At 36.3% G+C, this 17,175-nt stretch overlaps 2 protein-coding genes across 3 annotated transcripts; both read right to left on the reverse strand.

Moving 5' to 3' along the window:
- Window positions 1-1,024: 1,024 nt before the first annotated feature.
- Window positions 1,025-10,260, reverse strand: enosf1 (enolase superfamily member 1). The gene is made up of 15 exons (XM_059516384.1): window positions 10,103-10,260; window positions 9,872-9,980; window positions 8,766-8,881; window positions 8,594-8,680; window positions 8,482-8,508; window positions 8,067-8,139; window positions 7,944-7,982; window positions 7,739-7,821; window positions 7,526-7,648; window positions 7,247-7,381; window positions 7,133-7,174; window positions 6,082-6,211; window positions 5,896-5,995; window positions 5,097-5,178; window positions 1,025-1,185 (listed from the first exon to the last, which is right to left on the reverse strand). The coding sequence occupies exons 1-15, from the start codon at window positions 10,184-10,186 to the stop codon at window positions 1,084-1,086; spliced, it is 1,332 nt and encodes a 443-aa protein (XP_059372367.1). The 5' UTR covers window positions 10,187-10,260; the 3' UTR covers window positions 1,025-1,083.
- Window positions 10,261-11,936: 1,676 nt separating this feature from the next.
- LOC132109936 (secretory carrier-associated membrane protein 2-like) lies at window positions 11,937-17,044 on the reverse strand. Of its 2 annotated transcripts, XM_059516409.1 has the most exons (10): window positions 16,886-17,044; window positions 16,164-16,241; window positions 15,780-15,854; window positions 15,555-15,669; window positions 15,342-15,470; window positions 14,867-15,026; window positions 14,037-14,138; window positions 13,917-13,952; window positions 13,500-13,617; window positions 11,937-12,766 (listed from the first exon to the last, which is right to left on the reverse strand). In XM_059516409.1, exons 1-10 carry the CDS (start codon window positions 16,940-16,942, stop codon window positions 12,626-12,628), a joined length of 1,011 nt encoding a protein of 336 aa, XP_059372392.1. In that variant the 5' UTR covers window positions 16,943-17,044; the 3' UTR covers window positions 11,937-12,625. The 2 variants fall into 2 exon arrangements, with proteins under 2 accessions (XP_059372392.1, XP_059372401.1); XM_059516418.1 differs by lacking the exon at window positions 13,917-13,952.
- Between the last annotated feature and the right edge of the window lie 131 nt (window positions 17,045-17,175).

Genomic DNA, 17,175 nt, shown 5'->3' on the forward strand with positions numbered 1-17,175 from the left:
ACTTTACAGTTACTGAACTAATTAAAAACTAAACTGACTTGAGCTCTATAGTGACACTATTTTCTTGTTAGAGGTGCTTAAAGGAACACTCCACTTTTTTAGATAATAGGTTAATTTTCCAGCTCCCCTAGAGTTAAACAGTTGAGTATTACCATTTTCAAATCCATACAGCCAATCTCCGGGTCTGGTGGTAGCACTTTTAGCTTAGCTTAGCATAGATCATTGAATCTGATTAGACCGTTAGCATCTCGCTCAAAAATGACCAAAGAGTTTTGATATTTTTCCTATTTAAAACTTTTCTTCTGTAGTTACATGATGTACTGAGACCGACGGAAAATGAAAAGTTGTGATTTTCTAAGCTGATATGGCTAGGAACTATAAATCTCATTCCAGCGTAATAATCAAGGAGCGTTACAGTCGTACCATGGGTGCAGCAGGCGCAAAAATAATACAACGCAGCAACTGAAAATAGTCCCCAGCAACTCTGCTATTGCGGCAACTATACAAACTAGCTGGGGACTATTTTCAGGTGCCGCGCGATATCACTGCATTCGTTTTGAATGCATCTAATTTAGAGAACTGTATTTAGTTTTGCAAAAAGTTTGTTTTACAGTCGTTTAAAGCAGATACTGTGCTTGCAGTTTAGCAGACTTGGTCTGAAGATTTGGTATATGAGTGAATGGTTTCAATGAGTGTGCCTCAAATACAACTTTTAGTGTGTAAGCAATTAAAAAAACTGTAATAGGCAAATAAAATTCCCCATTGTTATTCATTTCCCAAAACTAGACTTGTAAATCAAGACAGCAGTAGTTTTAGCATACACTTTTTCCATTTCCCTCTTTTGCTGCAGAGTACATTTCATCATTTCAGACTGCAACATAAGCATTTATCTTTTAGGAACATTCAAATACGAGTTGATCAAACTTCTAAAGGACTTATAAAATACAAATTTCCATTTCATTATCCATTTACCCTTCTCATTCATTTGCACTGCCAATCAACTCAAACAAGACAATCTGACAGGATGGAAGTAGTTCTGTTATTTCCAGCGCAGTCAGTTACACATACAGTATGTGTTCATATTTATTGTTTCCCCTGCTGTTCTATGGCTCTCCAAACCTCACCCTCAGGATACTGATGTTTTTGCACAGACTCTTCCAGCATTTCACAAGAGTATCCAGGGTCCTGAAGATGTAAAAACACTTATTTATGCTAATGCCACAAAATGTTGATATCCTCTCTTTTTAATTAAATTTTACAATATGCAATTGCTGAATACGCAGACAATCAATATTATACAATGTATGTAGTGTCTAATTAATAGTGTTTTTATTGACTGGCTGTGTGCATGATCTGAAAGTACTATTAGATTTTGAGTAGGGCTGGGTACCGAACTTCGATGCCTTTATGGTAGCGAACGAAAAACTTCGATGCTATGAGTATTGAAAAATTATTTATCTTTCGGTGCGAAATTTCGGTTCCAAAAGTCCAAGCGGCCGTTAGTTTTTCTTTTCTTTTTTTTTTTTTTTTGCCAAGCGGCTGTGTATGTTTGAGCTTGTAGCATACGTGCATGTAAGGACCTAAATTCGCCGTGATTGGCTGTCCACCACAACGTGACGTGACGGGGAGGATTTCTGAAGATACTCGCAGTCACACAACACAAGTGTAGTTGTTTTTTCTCAAAACGTTTCCGTTTTACAAGGCCAAAGAGGATGCCGAGTCAGCAAAGTGCAACATATGCGATAAGAGTATTGCAACCAAAACCAGCAATGCCACCAATTTAATGAAGCATTTTGGATGAGTGTTTTGCCCTCCCTCCATGTTTAGTTTGGTCTACTCCATTGCCTATCTTGAAACACGCCCCCTTTCACGTCGTCTAAAAAACACAGAGAGAGAGAGAGAGAGAGAGAGAGAGAGAGAGAGAGAGAGAGAGAGAGAGAGAGACAGATTTATCCGGTACAGCGAATTTCTCTAAGCAGCAGGCCACTGTATACGTTCACTTAAAACATAACCGACTGTGTTTACGAGAATACTTGCAGAGACAATTATTTTTATATAATTGTGTGTGTATGTGTTCATTCAGAATTTACGATACAAGAAAGATGAATTCATTCTCTGTACGCGCATTGTCTGAAATGCTGCTCGCATTAATTGTTTACAACGCTTGAATCAGCAAGATTTAGAAACAAGTGCAAATTATCAGCGACGATCCGTTTCACCCCTTTAAGCGAGTGAACAACGCGAATCAAGTTAGGAATTTTACATCACTATTCACGATAGCCCATCGGACTGGAAAACACAATAGCCCCCGGGACGTGGGGCTAACGATTTTGCAAGCCCTGCACCTCAGATCTTTCCAGTTTGTGAAACTGGTTTGATTGACTCAAAAGAATCATCGGTTCACTAATCGGATCATGAACTTGTATTACCGAGCCAAAGATGATCTATTATTGAACATCTCGAATGAATAAAGACTTCAAGTTCCTCTGTAAAGCACATAAAGCTATCATTTGAGTTTATAAACTTCTATTTCATGCATGATTCGTATGGATCTGCTAACTGAATGCAAAGTGTGAGTTCTAGAAGAATGTTTGTGTCTTGATGAGCATGTAGCGCGCACTAGGAGTCGCTAAATGAACAGCAGCTGTCCTTTTATTTTTTTTCAACGGAAGATCAGTTGCCCATTTGGTTAAAATGCCCAAACTGTTTACTTAAATGTTAAATTAATAAATGATATCAAAACAGGGGCGTTTAAGTTATGATGTGGTGGGCTGCTGTGGGCCACAAAGTCCAGGGCAACTTTTTGGTCCCAGTCCGCCCCTGAATGGCGCACCCCTATCCAAAAAGCACAACCAGTTGTATTAATAATGTTATCCAGAGTGTGAAGTGTTAACAGAATTAGTTTTAATTAAGGTGAAAAATAAAAGTTTTGTGTTTAATGTACAACCCGAATTCCGGAAAAGTTGGGACGTTTTTTAAATTTTAATAAAATGAAAACTAAAGGAATTTCAAATCACATGAGCCAATATTTTATTCACAATAGAACATAGATAAGGTAGCAAATGTTTAAACTGAGAAATTTTACACTTTTATCCACTTAATTCGCTCATTTAAAATTTAATGCCTGCTACAGGTCTCAAAAAAGTTGGCACGGGGGCAACAAATGGCTAAAAAAGCAAGCCGTTTTGAAAAGATTCAGCTGGGAGAACATCTAGTGATTAATTAAGTTAATTGATATCAGGTCTGTAACATGATTAGCTATGAGTCTCTCAGAAGTAAAGATGGGCAGAGGCTCTCCAATCTGTGAAAGACTGCAATTTGACGTAGAGTAACATTGTTTTTAAAGTTTTCCACAATTTTTTTACGCAAAGTCTTTGCAAATCTCACCATCTACAGTGAATAACATCATCAAAAGATTCAGAGAAACTGGAGAAATCTCTGTGTGTAAGGGACAAGGCCGGAGACCTTTATTGGATGCCCGTGGTCTTCGGGCTCTCAGACGACACTGCATCACTCATCGGCATGATTGTGTCAATGACATTACTAAATGGGCCCAGGAATACTTTCAGAAACCACTGTCGGTAAACACAATCCGCCGTGCCATCAGCAGATGCCAACTAAAGCTCTATCATGCAAAAAGGAAGCCATATGTGAACATGGTCCAGAAGCGCCGTCGTGTCCTGTGGGCCAAGGCTCATTTAAAATGGACTATTTCAAAGTGGAATAGTGTTTTATGGTCAGACGAGTCCAAATTTGACATTCTTGTTGGAAATCACGGACGCGGTGTCCTCCGGGCTAAAGAGGAGGGAGACCTTCCAGCATGTTATCAGCGTTCAGTTCAAAAGCCAGCATCTCTGATGGTATGGGGGTTCATAAGTGCATACGGTATGGGCAGCTTGCATGTTTTGGAAGGCTCTGTGAATGCTGAAAGGTATATAAAGGTTTTAGAGCAACATATGCTTCCCTCCAAACAATGTCTATTTCAGGGAAGGCCTTGTTTATTTCAGCAGGACAATGCAAAACCACATACTGCAGCTATAACAACAGCATGGCTTCATCGTAGAAGAGTCCGGGTGCTAACCTGGCCTGCCTGCAGTCCAGATCTTTCACCTATAGAGAACATTTGGCGCATCATTAAACGAAAAATACGTCAAAGACGACCACGAACTCTTCAGCAGCTGGAAATCTATATAAGGCAAGAATGGGACCAAATTCCAACAGCAAAACTCCAGCAACTCATAGCCTCAATGCCCAGACGTCTTCAAACTGTTTTGAAAAGAAAGGGAGATGCTACACCATGGTAAACATGCCCCGTCCCAACTATTTTGAGACCTGTAGCAGAAATCAAAATTGAAATGAGCTCATTTTGTGCATAAAATTGTAAACCTTCTCAGTTTAAACATTTGCTATGTTATCTATGTTCTATTGTGAATAAAATATTGGCTCATGTGATTTGAAAGTCTTTTAGTTTTCATTTTATTAAAATTTAAAAAACGTCCCAACTTTTCCGGAATTCGGGTTGTATTTGTGTTGATGTTGAAATGGATTTTAAAACATATGGTATCGAAAAAAGTATCGTTAGGAACCGGTATCGAAACTGAGGTATCGAAATTGGCACCGGATTGAAAGATTTTGAACAATACCCAGCCCTAATTTTGAGTACAGGTGAAATTGTTTCAAGCCGACTGTACAATTTTTCCAGAAAGGTCAGGGGTTTTACAAATTTAGTTTGAAGAAAGGGGGCAGATAAATATAAGAATATTATTCTTCTATCTGCTCCTTTCTGATCATGGAAATGTAAAGGAAAATTCAAATGAATTGTATGTGTTTTATACAAATAATGCATTTTCATGAAAAGAATAAAAGAGAAAGTGAAAATAAAATGAAGATTTGGGTTTGAAAAAAAAAAAAAAAACTCTGGAACAATAACTATGGAACAATTGTCCCAGGACCATTAAATGATTGAAAAAAGCCTCCTCAGGTGTGCATTATTTTTCAGTGATTCTATTAATTCTAAACGACTTTTCATAGTGCAGCAGGAGAATACTGTACATCCATTGCTTTGCGTGTTTATTATATTTCTTTTTTTAACTTACCTTTGGTGGTATGTAGGCGGCATTTCTGATGATGGTGGGGCTTTTGAAATGTTCATGAAGGTGATCCACATACTCACACATCCTTCAAAAAACACACAGCAAGCAAAAGCTCAACGAAATGACCTTAAACAATCCATGTTTAACATTTAAAGGAATTTCTCACCCAAAACTAAACATACTTCAAAAAAATTTACTTGAAAAACTTCACTTCTGGCTTCCCATGTCAATCAATTGACAATTAACAAATCGTCCACTCAACAGGACATAGTTCTTTTCCATTTTATACACACACCATTTCAACCAACATAGACATGTGTCTTTTTTTATGATCTATATTCATGTTGAGGTCTAGTTGCTACTGGCAAATATTCCTCAGGGGAGTGTTACTGTTATGAATATGACTGCTTAATTAACGGACTTGCCCTAACGAAGGGAGCTAGTTGTCCATTAACGGTCGATGTTTACAAGTTCATAAACTTTTACATATTCAAAAATCTCTGCCTATTACCCAGACTTAGAAAAGGGACTTGGAAAACAGAACACAAGTCGTGTACTTTTGTAGACTCCTTCTACGATGTTTTTACGATGCCTTTTGAAGCTCAATATCCATAGTATCAATTGCTTTTTGTTTTAAAGACAGAAAAATCAGCAAAATATCTGTGTCCCACAATATAGAAAATAATATGGGGACTTGGAGTAATATGATGAGGGTGTGTAAATGACAACATCAGTTTCAGGTGAAAGGTTTCTTATAGTGCGCATCAAAAACAGAAATATTTGTTCAAAACACATACTGTACCTATTATTTAAACTAGCAGACACTGAAATGTAGTCAAATAAAATAAGGTGCTGAACAAGCTCACACAGTCCCACACCCCCGGCATGAGGACACACAGGAACTGTAAAGAAAAACAAGACATACGATTTTGAATTGCACAGAAATCTAGATAGGTGGATTTGCTGATAATATTAACATTTGATTTACCATTAAACTTGGCAGCCATGAGTATGATGGCAAGGTTCTCATTCACACTGCCCACCCGACAACTGTCAATCTGAACAAACTGTAGAGCTGAGGCCTGGAGAAACTGCTTAAACATCACTCTGTTATGGCACTGCAAACAAGCACACAAAGATGTTGATACAGCATGGTATCTCAAAATTAACAACAAACCTTATGACTTCATAATCTAAGACACAAAGACTATATCCAACAAATATCTCCTTTTTTCAATACAGTGAACGTTGTTTTGGACCTCAACTTTCTTAAGAGTATTGTGTTTTGAGTTCAGGAGAAGAAAAACTAGTTTGTAACGACATGAGGGTGACTCTTCATTTTTGGGTAAACTGTTGTCGTGTGAACGTAGCCTTAATGGAACAATGTAGTCAAAAACGAAAAAGTGTTTTTCTTGCATTTTCTAGAAGTTTCACGTATACACAACAACATTTTCAAAACGATTTGCGTTTACACACATTGTCGAAAACGGCCAAAAATGCTGTATTATTTATGCCAGGCCAGTAGTTGGCGCTCTCACCTTGTTAGTAAACCGTTACATTACCTGTTGGTTTTAATATTGGTGAAGTAAATCCACACTTTGCTGAAGAAGCATAACAAGCGTTACCAAACTCTTAAACAGCTGCAACAGTACCATGTAGTACTCCACTATTGTTGTTCATGTTTGTTCGCGCTTTCCTTTAAATTGATACGTACTGCGCATGTCTACATGCCTAACACGTACTACGCACGCGCAACGGTGGCGTTTTCAAAAACTTGCACTTTGGAACCAGTTTTCAGAAATATGTGTTTTTCACTCCCCAAAATATCGTTGTCGTGTAAACTAACAGGAAAAACGAATAAAAAGTTTCCAGTTTTTGGCTGAAAATATTGACGTGTAAATGGTCCCTAAAACATTACTGCCAGATAACAGATCCGAGCTTCTTAATAGTTAAACAGTACAAATAGTGAGACATAAAGCACATTATGATGTTCTTATGATGTATTTGCATGTTTTAGAACACGTTTTAAATAATCTCACCTGCTCTCCAGTGGCGACTCCAATACCCAAGGGTGCAAGTGCCTAGAAACAAAACAAGAACCCTCAAAACCTGAATAACATGGTTTAATAATGAACATAACAAAACCTGTTTACCTTAGAGATGGAAGCATGGCCTAAAACATCATCAGGACATGTGGGTTCCTCAATCCATAGAGGGTGAAATTCTGCCAGCTTGGTTACCCAAGTAATCGCTTCATTAACATCCCAACGTTGGTTGGCATCAATCATCTGACAGATAAGAGGTCTTGTAAATTCTCCTGCCAAATGTAGCCTTCTACTCTTAATTTTAAGTAAAACATGATCAGGTTGAAATATTAAACTACATGTTTTCTTATGCGTTTTGCAGTGTATACATGTTTGACTTAGAATCACCAGGGTGTTGTTTGGTCCAATCAACTTCCGGATAAGGCTGCATCTACGGATGTCATCCTGCAAATCAGCCCCAACCTTCACTTTAAATTTAGTCCAGCCTTGGGCAAGAGCTTCAGAGCAGAGCTACACAAAGCAAAACATGTCAAGCATATGATTCTTGTCTGATTATGATTACAACAGAAACCAAAAAAACAGCCCAGCAAACAGACATACCTGGGTTAGTTGTTGATCAGTGTATCCCAGCCAGGCACAGGAAGTGGTGTAGGCAGGATAGCCTTCCTTTAACATCTGCTCCTCTGTAGTGGTTTAAAGCAAGTAGTGAAAAAGATTTATGTAAAAAAAAAAAAGTTTATCTACAAAGCAGCATGTGGGTGATTTCACTGCAACACTGCTTGTAGTCTTTAAGAACTCATCTTACCTCTACCTTTCTGACCCTTTTTTGCTTTTACCAATATATCTAAAAGAAAAAGAAGTGAAAAAGTTAAATGTGAATAAAATAGACAATTAAACGATAATGCAAAACAATCTTTAATGACCTCACCTAAAGCTTCCTGCTCAGTCAGTGCATCTGTGATGTATCTAAAATCAATACAGCTGATCAACTTGGCTGGATCCTGGGCAGAGGAATCATAAATAAACACAAAAATAAGCATAATGCTATATGTGTATATATGTGTGTTTGTGTGTATATATATATATATATATATATATATATATATATGTATATGTATAAACTTCATAAGCTTTCATGAAAATGTAATAATATCAACAACCAATGGATAAATTTTTTTTGCTCATTCTGTTCAATAAGCCACTTCACTCAGAATCATCATATGACATGGAAATAGTCTGTTTTAAATTCCATTTCATGTCTAATACTTTAAGCAATTTTGCTTTGTTTTGAATCTTAGTTGCGGTCATGTAAGCAAGAAAGATTTTTAAAAGCGAATACTCACCATGTCTACAAGTAGCTTCCACAAGGGCTGCAAAACATATTCATTCTGACCTTTAATGATATTATTCATTAATACATTCAAAAGATTCGGTCTGTAAGGGTTTGTTTCTCACCTTGCCCTCCACTCGTGCCCATAAATCCCAGACAGCATTCAGAATGGCTGCTGTCGCCAGCTGAATTACTCCTTTTTCTGGTCCAACCTATGAGTAATTTCATCCATTATATTAACTGTACATGATGACTTGAAAGGATTGAAGTGGCTGAGCTCACTGTTGTGATACGAACCCATCTCATCTGACCATCACTGCTCAGGAGTCTGTAGAAGCCTCTGAAGTCACTCACTATCTCCTTCAAAGTCTTCCCCACCACCAGAGTAGATAAGGCTTTAACTGCACACACCACTAGAGACAAACAGACACACGGTGATCTAGCTTGGTATAAACCTATCAGAATTTCTTTCATTATTTGGAACTGATGGGGATACTATTCTAACAAAACTAATATTTCAGCTAACACAATGGCTCTTTTATCTGTACAAATAGGATAAAACACTCTTGTAGAAAAATAATTTCAAGATTATTATTTTTTTTCAGGATTTGAACATTTCTGGAGATTGTGTAACACCAATGCATCACACGACCTAGTGGTTTGTTTGGTCTGGTTATGTAACTGTTTATCAGGGTAAAGTTTTGATAATAACTAACAAATATGCTGTTTTAATGGCTGATACTGATATCTAGCAAAGCGGGTGACTGTTTATAGAATTCAGATGTAGTACAGCACCTTGCACTAATACTGAGTGACACACTTGTTAAATATGAGCCTTTCGTTAAAAATATTTATATATATCTAACTTTTAATCAAAATAGTAAAATATTCTTAAAGGGATATGGCCAGGGACATAAATATATATTTTACAGCTGCTTAATTTGCTCTTATTTTCCAAGGGTGCCCTGCAGTACTAGTAGAGCTATATATAATGAAATGTAATAAATTGTTACAAAAGACAAATTGGCTGAATTGGGAAAAACTTCCCACACTATTTCCCAACAAAACGATTTCATCATGTTATCACGGGAGCCTAGTTTTACAAACAAACAAATACATGTTTGTTTCTTGTGAGTTTACACATGACAATTCGGACTTCATTTCTGAGTCAATTCCGTCACAGAGTTAACCTTGAAATTTTGTTTATCTCAATTGTGAGAATCGCGTGACAAAAACAAGCTTACATTTCCGTACGTTACTATGGAGTTTTTAGGAAATAAAAACCTTGAAAACAATTCTCACCACAAGGTGGCAGTCTTGTATTGTTAATGGAATCACAGGATCCACTCGCACGACATAGTCATATGACATTTTTGCAGAATTCTTAGATTTGTGAATCTCACCTATTTCCGTCCCTCTTCCTACAGTAAAAGTCAAGCCATAACCCTTCAGTGCAGCGTCCGAGTCCGTGTCGAGAACAACATATGCGACTGAGTAATCTGGATCGGTGTGCTGCAAATCAATCACATTCATAGCCAACTGTAATGCTTACATCATTGCTGGTGCATGAATTAATTCTGACCGCTCTGAAATAAACAGGATATAGAAGTGAAACGTAAGTATAAGTTACACACCATTGCATCCGATCCATGTTGTTCCAGAGACGTCGGGAATCTTACGTCGCGCACTGTTAAATTTATTATTTTGTTTTCCAGCATTTTGTATCTGTTGTTGCAAACTTTGCCAGTGGTGAACTACACTTGACTTTAAACACTCCGCCCAAAGAAAGCTACGATTGGTCTTTTGACAAGATTGTAGAAATGTGATTGGCGTTTTTTGAAACGACGTCACAAGTGACAACGTGATTATATGATCAAAAGAAACGAAACCCGTGCTGGAGGATACATGGCCTTCTGTAATAGGATGAATATGATTAGTATTAGACCTACAATATAACAGGCAAATTCATCAAAAAATAAACAAAAATAAATAATAAAATAAATATAATAAATAAATAAACATTTTTGGTTTAAGGAATATTTTTTTTATAAGCCATAGAAATTCTTATTAAAAAAAGTATAGTTATTCTTATGGTCTTTTAAGACAATCTGATATATTAATGGATTTAAATAAATTATAACATATATAACAATTTGGGCAATGTACCGAATTGATATTTACTTCAGTGTAGTAGGGAAAATATAAGTATAGGCTAATATATCAAAAAGTATTTGATGAACAGTACTTCGGCTCTTTCTGGTGTCCGTTATGCTTTATTTTTTTCATCAGACATCTCTGTATATAGTATATACAGTTCTGCTCATAAGTTTACATACCCCTTGCAGAATATGCTAAATAACAGGGATCATAAAAATTGCATGTTATTTTTTTTTTGGTACTGTCTTGAATAAGCTATTTCACCTAACAGATGTTTAAATATACTCCACCGTTCAAATGTTTACATACCCTTGAACATTAATGATGTGTGTCATTTCCATCTATGACTGTTTTTATGTTTTGAGATAGAAAAATCGTCCAGCTCCTGCAAATTTTTTGATTTTCCAGCATGTTCTGCATAATTAACCCATTTCCAGCAGTTTTAGATTAATCATCTGAAAGCTGAATAAATAAGCTTTCCATTGATGTGATTTGGCCGAGATACAGCTATTTGAAAATCTGGAATTTGAGGGTGTAAAAAAATATAGATATTGAGAAAAACACCTTTAAAGTAAATTTAGCATTTCATTTGGAAATCAAGGTCTGGAGTCTGGAGTAAGACTGGAGAGGCACAGAATCCAAGCTGCTTGAAGTCCAGTGTGAAGTTTCTGAATGATCTAGGTGCCATGACATCTGCTGGTTCATTGTGTTTTATCAAGTCCAAAGTCAATCTACCAGGAGATTTTGGAGCACTTTATGCTTACATCTGCTGACAAGCTTTATGGAGATGCTGATTTTAATTTTGCTTGATTGGCCAGCCGACTCACCTGACCTGAACCTCACAGAGAATATATGAAGTATTGTGAAGAGGAAGATAAGTAACATCTGACAAACAATACAGAGAAGCTGAAGGCCACTATCAAAGCAAGCTGGGCTTCAGTAACGCCTCAGAAGTGTCACAGGCTGATCGCCTCCATGCCACGCCGCATTGAAGCAGTAATTCGTGCAAAAAGATCCCCAACCAAGTATTGAGTGCACAATGCTTTGGAGATCTTGAACATTTCTGTTTTGTAATTTTTTTATTTATTTAATTTTTAATTTTCCTAAAGTGTAAGTAATAACCATCTGAATTAAAGCAAAAAAATAAAGAACTTTTCCATTACATTCACATTTTTTGAGATGCACCATATATATATATATATATATATATATATATATATATATATATAATTGTAATATTAAATTGAAACTGTATCATGTTTATCAAGATAAGAAATAATATATACCGGTAGACTAATGGTAACAAACAACAATAATCAGAGTAAGTTTATTTAACAATAACTCAAATAAAATATTTGAGCAGCCCGTCCAAGTTATCCACAGTAAAATAAGATCTGCTTAGTTTATAAATATATACATATTTTGTTCATAATTGAGAACACTGCAAAATCACTTCAGTTTGAGAATGTAACAAGACTCCAACAAACAGATAACATTACTTTGTTTCACAAAAGTACTACTGTTCACTCTAAAGACTATATGTTAATCTACATTTCTTGTTTGGGAATGGCTGTTCAAATGTTGTAAAACCAATACCGAGACATCAGCTGACATACAATTATTTGAGTTGGGTTATAAAGAAGAAATCAAACAGTAGAATAATTCAACATGTAACAATACATAAAAGAAGTATCTAAATACAAATAGCAGGGACAAAATTAGACCATATAATTAGTATTGACTGGAATTTGGACTATATTGTAACAATGTTGTAACATTACATGAGGAATACAGGAAGAAAATACAACCTGTCCTCTCACAGAACCCATGTTATCATCTAAAGTGCCTCGCCGATCAACAGCCACGTATTTTTCAGTAAACAAAGTAATGTATTGCAGCAGAAAAACAACTTTAAGAGGCCTCAAATACAGATTGTCTTTCCATAAGAGGTTTGGGTTGTCTGATGGAGGTTCATGTGCAGAACTCAATGACTGTGGCTGTTACTGAAAGGCTCCCTGCACGGCTGAAGATGCAGCTGTGCTTGCATCAGACTGGAAGGTTCGGTCAGTGACGACCCCCTGAGAAAACTCTTCCTGCGCCTTCTGGAAGCTCGCACCTGCGTGTCTGTACATGGAGTGAACCTGAAAACACAGTGGAAGTCAGTGCACAATTTAATGATTCAAATAGCTTTTGTGAAAATCAAATGTCAAAATGTGGGTGAAATAATATTCCAACGTCAATAAACATAACATATTTTTTTAGAAATGAAAAGTAAAAAATCTACTTATTCTGACCTGTGCTTATTAAAAAAAAATATATATATATATAAAAAAAATGCGTACTAAATGTTATTCTATTTTAAATTATAAAAACACACACCAGTAGACCTAGTGGTTTCGAACTGTAGTGGCAAATATTGTTAAAGATTTTAAATTAGTTTTTGTGGTCTGCGCTGTGATCCTTAAACACTGTCTTTTAATTACATTATGCTTGTACATTAATTACTGATGCTTGTGGTTCTAAATATGTCTCACAATATTTTTTATTATATGAACTATTACTGTTACACTGAATAACATTTTAGAGGGTGTTTTCTGAAAATTGTGGTGAACATGTATGGCAGTAATTACATTTGCTCAGCAAAAATAAAATGAACCCATTCTAAATGTAAATAAAGCTGTATTCAGCTTTTATTGTTTTGATGCTTGAAAACTAATTTTTATCTTTGATCGACATATTAGAACCAAATTGGTACAAATTAATATTTTAATGTGTAAAGACTGACAGATAAAAAGAAACAGACACAATAATGTTTGCAAGTGCAAGTACAAGCACATTAACATATATGCACACATACAACTTTGCCTAACTTACCATTTTCAGTAAGATGATGGACAGCAAAGCATTGACACTGAAGAATCCAGCCACCACCATCATGAAGACTGACGCGGCTATGTTAATCCTAAACACAGAGATGGCCGTGATCCAGCCGCTGAGAAACAATCATTACATCACATTAATGCTTTCAGCAGGCACTTTCAAACTATCTCACAATCAACAGCAATACAGGAAAATAGAAAATGAAATAGTTTGGGAAGTAATCCCACACCTTTCTGCAACAAGCTATTATTCATGTTCTATGTGCTGGATGGGACTGTCAATGCTTAATAATGAGGGTTAGACATTTGTAGAATAGTAACAGTATGAAACTGTTGGTGAGAAGAGGACAGGATGTTTCACCAGGAAAAATATGATCATGAGAAGGAAATAAAGAACAGAGTCCACACTCACAGAGAGGTGACCACCGGCAGATTATGAAGTGGAAATCTGTCGAAGAAACATGCAGAGAGGAAGTACACACAAAGATTCAAAGTACACTCTTAAAAGAGCACCAGTGATGAAGAACCTCACCTGTTTCCCCAGTTGGGGATCCCCACACTCTGAATGATGTACACTATTACTTGGAATGAGAAAATGAAGAAGAAAAAGAAGAAACTGAAGGAGCTGTCAGACCTGCAATGCAAACAAAAGAAAAAAAAGTTACAGATGAGATGACGATACTCACAATCAATTAACCTCTCAGTCTCTATGTAATTGAAGCACCTTTCTGAACCACAAAGATTCTTGTTTTTCATGAAATTAAAGCTACAGCAAGACACTACATGCAAAACCATTGTTTTCATCATGATTCCATAACAAGTGGAAAGAAAGCATCCAAAATACACAATTAAGCGTTTATTACACTTACATATCTATTTTTATCTGAAGATTTCAAGCCAGAAATCTTGATTTTAGTAGCACTTACATAAAACTTTCCAGTTTTATTCCTAAATACATCCTGTAGGTTTTACATAGGGCTTTGTGCACCTGATTTATCTAACATTTAATCCTAAAAACATGGTGATCTTATTTATTTTTCTATATTCTGATTTATGGATTCATAAAAGTGATAAAATGAGGTTCTATAAAAAATGGATAAAAAGGCTTTATCCAATTGTCAGATACATATACAAATCAGTGCATATTTAATTAGGTAATACCTTTCATTTTTAAACAGCATTTTAGAGAAACTATGAGATAAAAATGTTGTTTTAATGAACTGTGATCAGTTGAGCGAGGAAGTGTGGTGATAGATATCTGCAGTATTAGTTCATTTTTGTCCTGTTCACATGTGGGGACTTCTGTCATAACTTGCGTGAAAATGTCAGGAAAATAATGCAAAATGCCAACACTGAACTCACTTAAAGGCTTTGTATACGGGTCGGTACCAGCAGAGGAAAGCTATGGGAGTAAACAAAATAAACCAGAGGACTGAGAGTCCGAAGTCCACTCCATGCTTAGTAGAGACACTGAAACCCACCAGACAGGCCAGCAGGTTCAGAAACAGCGTCACACTGTGATCTGTTGACAAAGAAGTGGATCATTAGCTAGCATGTTTGCTAAACTTAACTTATTTTAGTTTCATAGTTTTTGCTTATAATTTTAAATAGATTTTATTTGTATATTTTGTTCACACTTTGATATAACTTATTTAGCTTTAGTCGTTTTGGTGTTCTTTAGAATTTTTTTGTCTGTTTTTATTCATTTTAATTTATTTGTTTTTCATGATTTAGTTTTAGTTATTTTTAAATATTATATAAAAAATAAAAATTTTTTTAAACCTACTGCAGTATAATTATAGCAAGAAATTCCATGTTGAACTCGGCATTCACTTACACATCCAGAGGTAGTACATCATCTTGCAAACCCTCTGATATTCCGCAGGAATTTCTTCATTAAAATCCTGATAGAAGCAAGGTTTTATGTGGAAAAACTTGGGCAAGGGTGGCCAGTTGTTTTCTTTACCTGCAAGCAAATAGTTTCCTTCATGTTAAGAGTCCATGTGACCACAGAAGAAAGTCTTACAGAACAAGATCAGTATTGGTTCACCTAATGCTGTGTCTCGATCCCGAAGCTCCTGATCTTTATGCTCCAGCTCCGCAGCCTTCTTCTCCAGCTCTGCTTGCTGACGGAGGAGCTCAGCCTGTCCTGCAGCGACACTGGCCTGATGGAGGAACCAGATACACGCTACTGTACTGCACTGAGGTTTATGTGGAAACCAAACAAACTAAATATCATGTGTTAAGTGTAGTTCAGCAACAACACTGTACTAACTTGTGGACTGGGCTCCACTGTGGTCTGGAGGACGGCCAGTTGAGAGGGGGCTGATATGGGAATGGTGCACTGATCCTGAAAAGAGAGTACAAACAGAAAAGTTGCTAGGTGTTTCAGCGGAAAAATCTGAATTGTAAACTATCCCCCTAAGGAATCAAATCCAAGATCAAATCAATTCTGAATACAATTTCAATTCATTCAGCATGATTTTTGATTTGATTCTTTCTTTTTTTGCTCCCAATAGGGGTCATTTTGGTTTCAAATTATGAAAAAAAGATTCTGTATAAATTGCTTTAGATTTTTTTTTCTTATTCATGTTTTGACTAGATATAAATAAAGAGTTTTGATGTGAAAATGTGAGTTGTAAACTGCTGTCATGCTTACCAGAGCACCAGCTGTGAATGGGTTAAACTCTCCTATGCCATCAGCTGCTGTGTTAGTCACCAGAGTAACTGATGGATCCTGTCAGACACATGAAAAAAAAATGTCTATTCATTTAACTTCTTAAATGTAATGCCCTGGATATTTTTGGACATGTATGATGTTTTTGTTTAAAGAACCTTGGAGTGCCATGTAAATATTGTCTGCCAGTACATGAATTTAACAATTCTTCAGTACCAGGAAATTACCAAAGTATTGCCATCTGTTTATTTGATCTTTTATTACATTTGTATCTAAAAAAAAAAGTATATATCCGTGGCCATTATAATTCACAAACGCAGACGAAATTGAGATGAACCTGTTGGGTTTGTGCACCTCTGGTGAGGTGAAGGATCGCTACTGGGTATGTTTTTATGATGGAAATATCCTTTATGTTCTTTACAGAATGATAAACAAGGTTGTGGTGCTAACTCCCTCTCAAAAACTAAGTTGTTATATTTAAAAAAAAAGCGCTTTTTAATTTATCAAAATAACACTTCCTCTATCGTAATCACAATCGTTCTGATTGGCTTATCAGCCTAAGAGTGAAATCTGATTGGCTGAACGCCTGTCATTATCTCACCTCCTCAGTTGACTCTACACCAACCGAACAGGTTTGCAGCTCTAACATTTGTAACATTTCACATATTACTGAATACATAATAAATAAAACCGTAGTTACTTACCTGAAAAGGATTTACATCAACTGGTTTGGCAAAGGGGTTGCTATCGAATCCAGACATTTTGTCTTGCAGTAAGCAGCACAGGTGTATCGGTGCTCGCGCAACTCCCTGAGCGCGCACACCTCGCTGCGCGTGCGTGATGGCATCAGTCGTCACGTGACGCCGGGGTTACTTTGATCTCTCTTACAGTGCTTGAAATTAATACTGGAGTTCTGATGCGAAGTTACCCTGCTACACGTACACAAGTGTAACGTTTTAATAAGATATTACTTTCGAAATTTGTGAAAGGGAAG

This window comes from Carassius carassius, chromosome 2, assembly GCF_963082965.1.
Source record: "Carassius carassius chromosome 2, fCarCar2.1, whole genome shotgun sequence".
NCBI lineage: Eukaryota > Metazoa > Chordata > Actinopteri > Cypriniformes > Cyprinidae > Carassius > Carassius carassius.

Bases quoted from the DNA above. Each gene is read 5' to 3' on its own strand.
- enosf1 (XM_059516384.1), bottom strand. From the start codon at position 10,186: ATGCTGGAAAACAAAATAATAAATTTAACAGTGCGCGACGTAAGATTC. The intron at 8,509-8,593 runs GTGAGAAACAAA...TATGTTTTGCAG, and splicing joins GGGCACGAGTGGAGGGCAAG to CCCTTGTGGAAGCTACTTGT. The intron at 5,179-5,895 runs GTACAGTATGTG...TGTTTTTTGAAG, and splicing joins TCTGCTAGTTTAAATAATAG to GATGTGTGAGTATGTGGATC.
- LOC132109936 (XM_059516409.1), bottom strand. From the start codon at position 16,942: ATGTCTGGATTCGATAGCAACCCCTTTGCCAAACCAGTTGATGTAAAT. The intron at 16,242-16,885 runs GTAAGTAACTAC...TGTGTCTGACAG, and splicing joins TTGATGTAAATCCTTTTCAG to GATCCATCAGTTACTCTGGT. The intron at 15,670-15,779 runs GTTAGTACAGTG...TTCCTCCATCAG, and splicing joins CAGTGGAGCCCAGTCCACAA to GCCAGTGTCGCTGCAGGACA.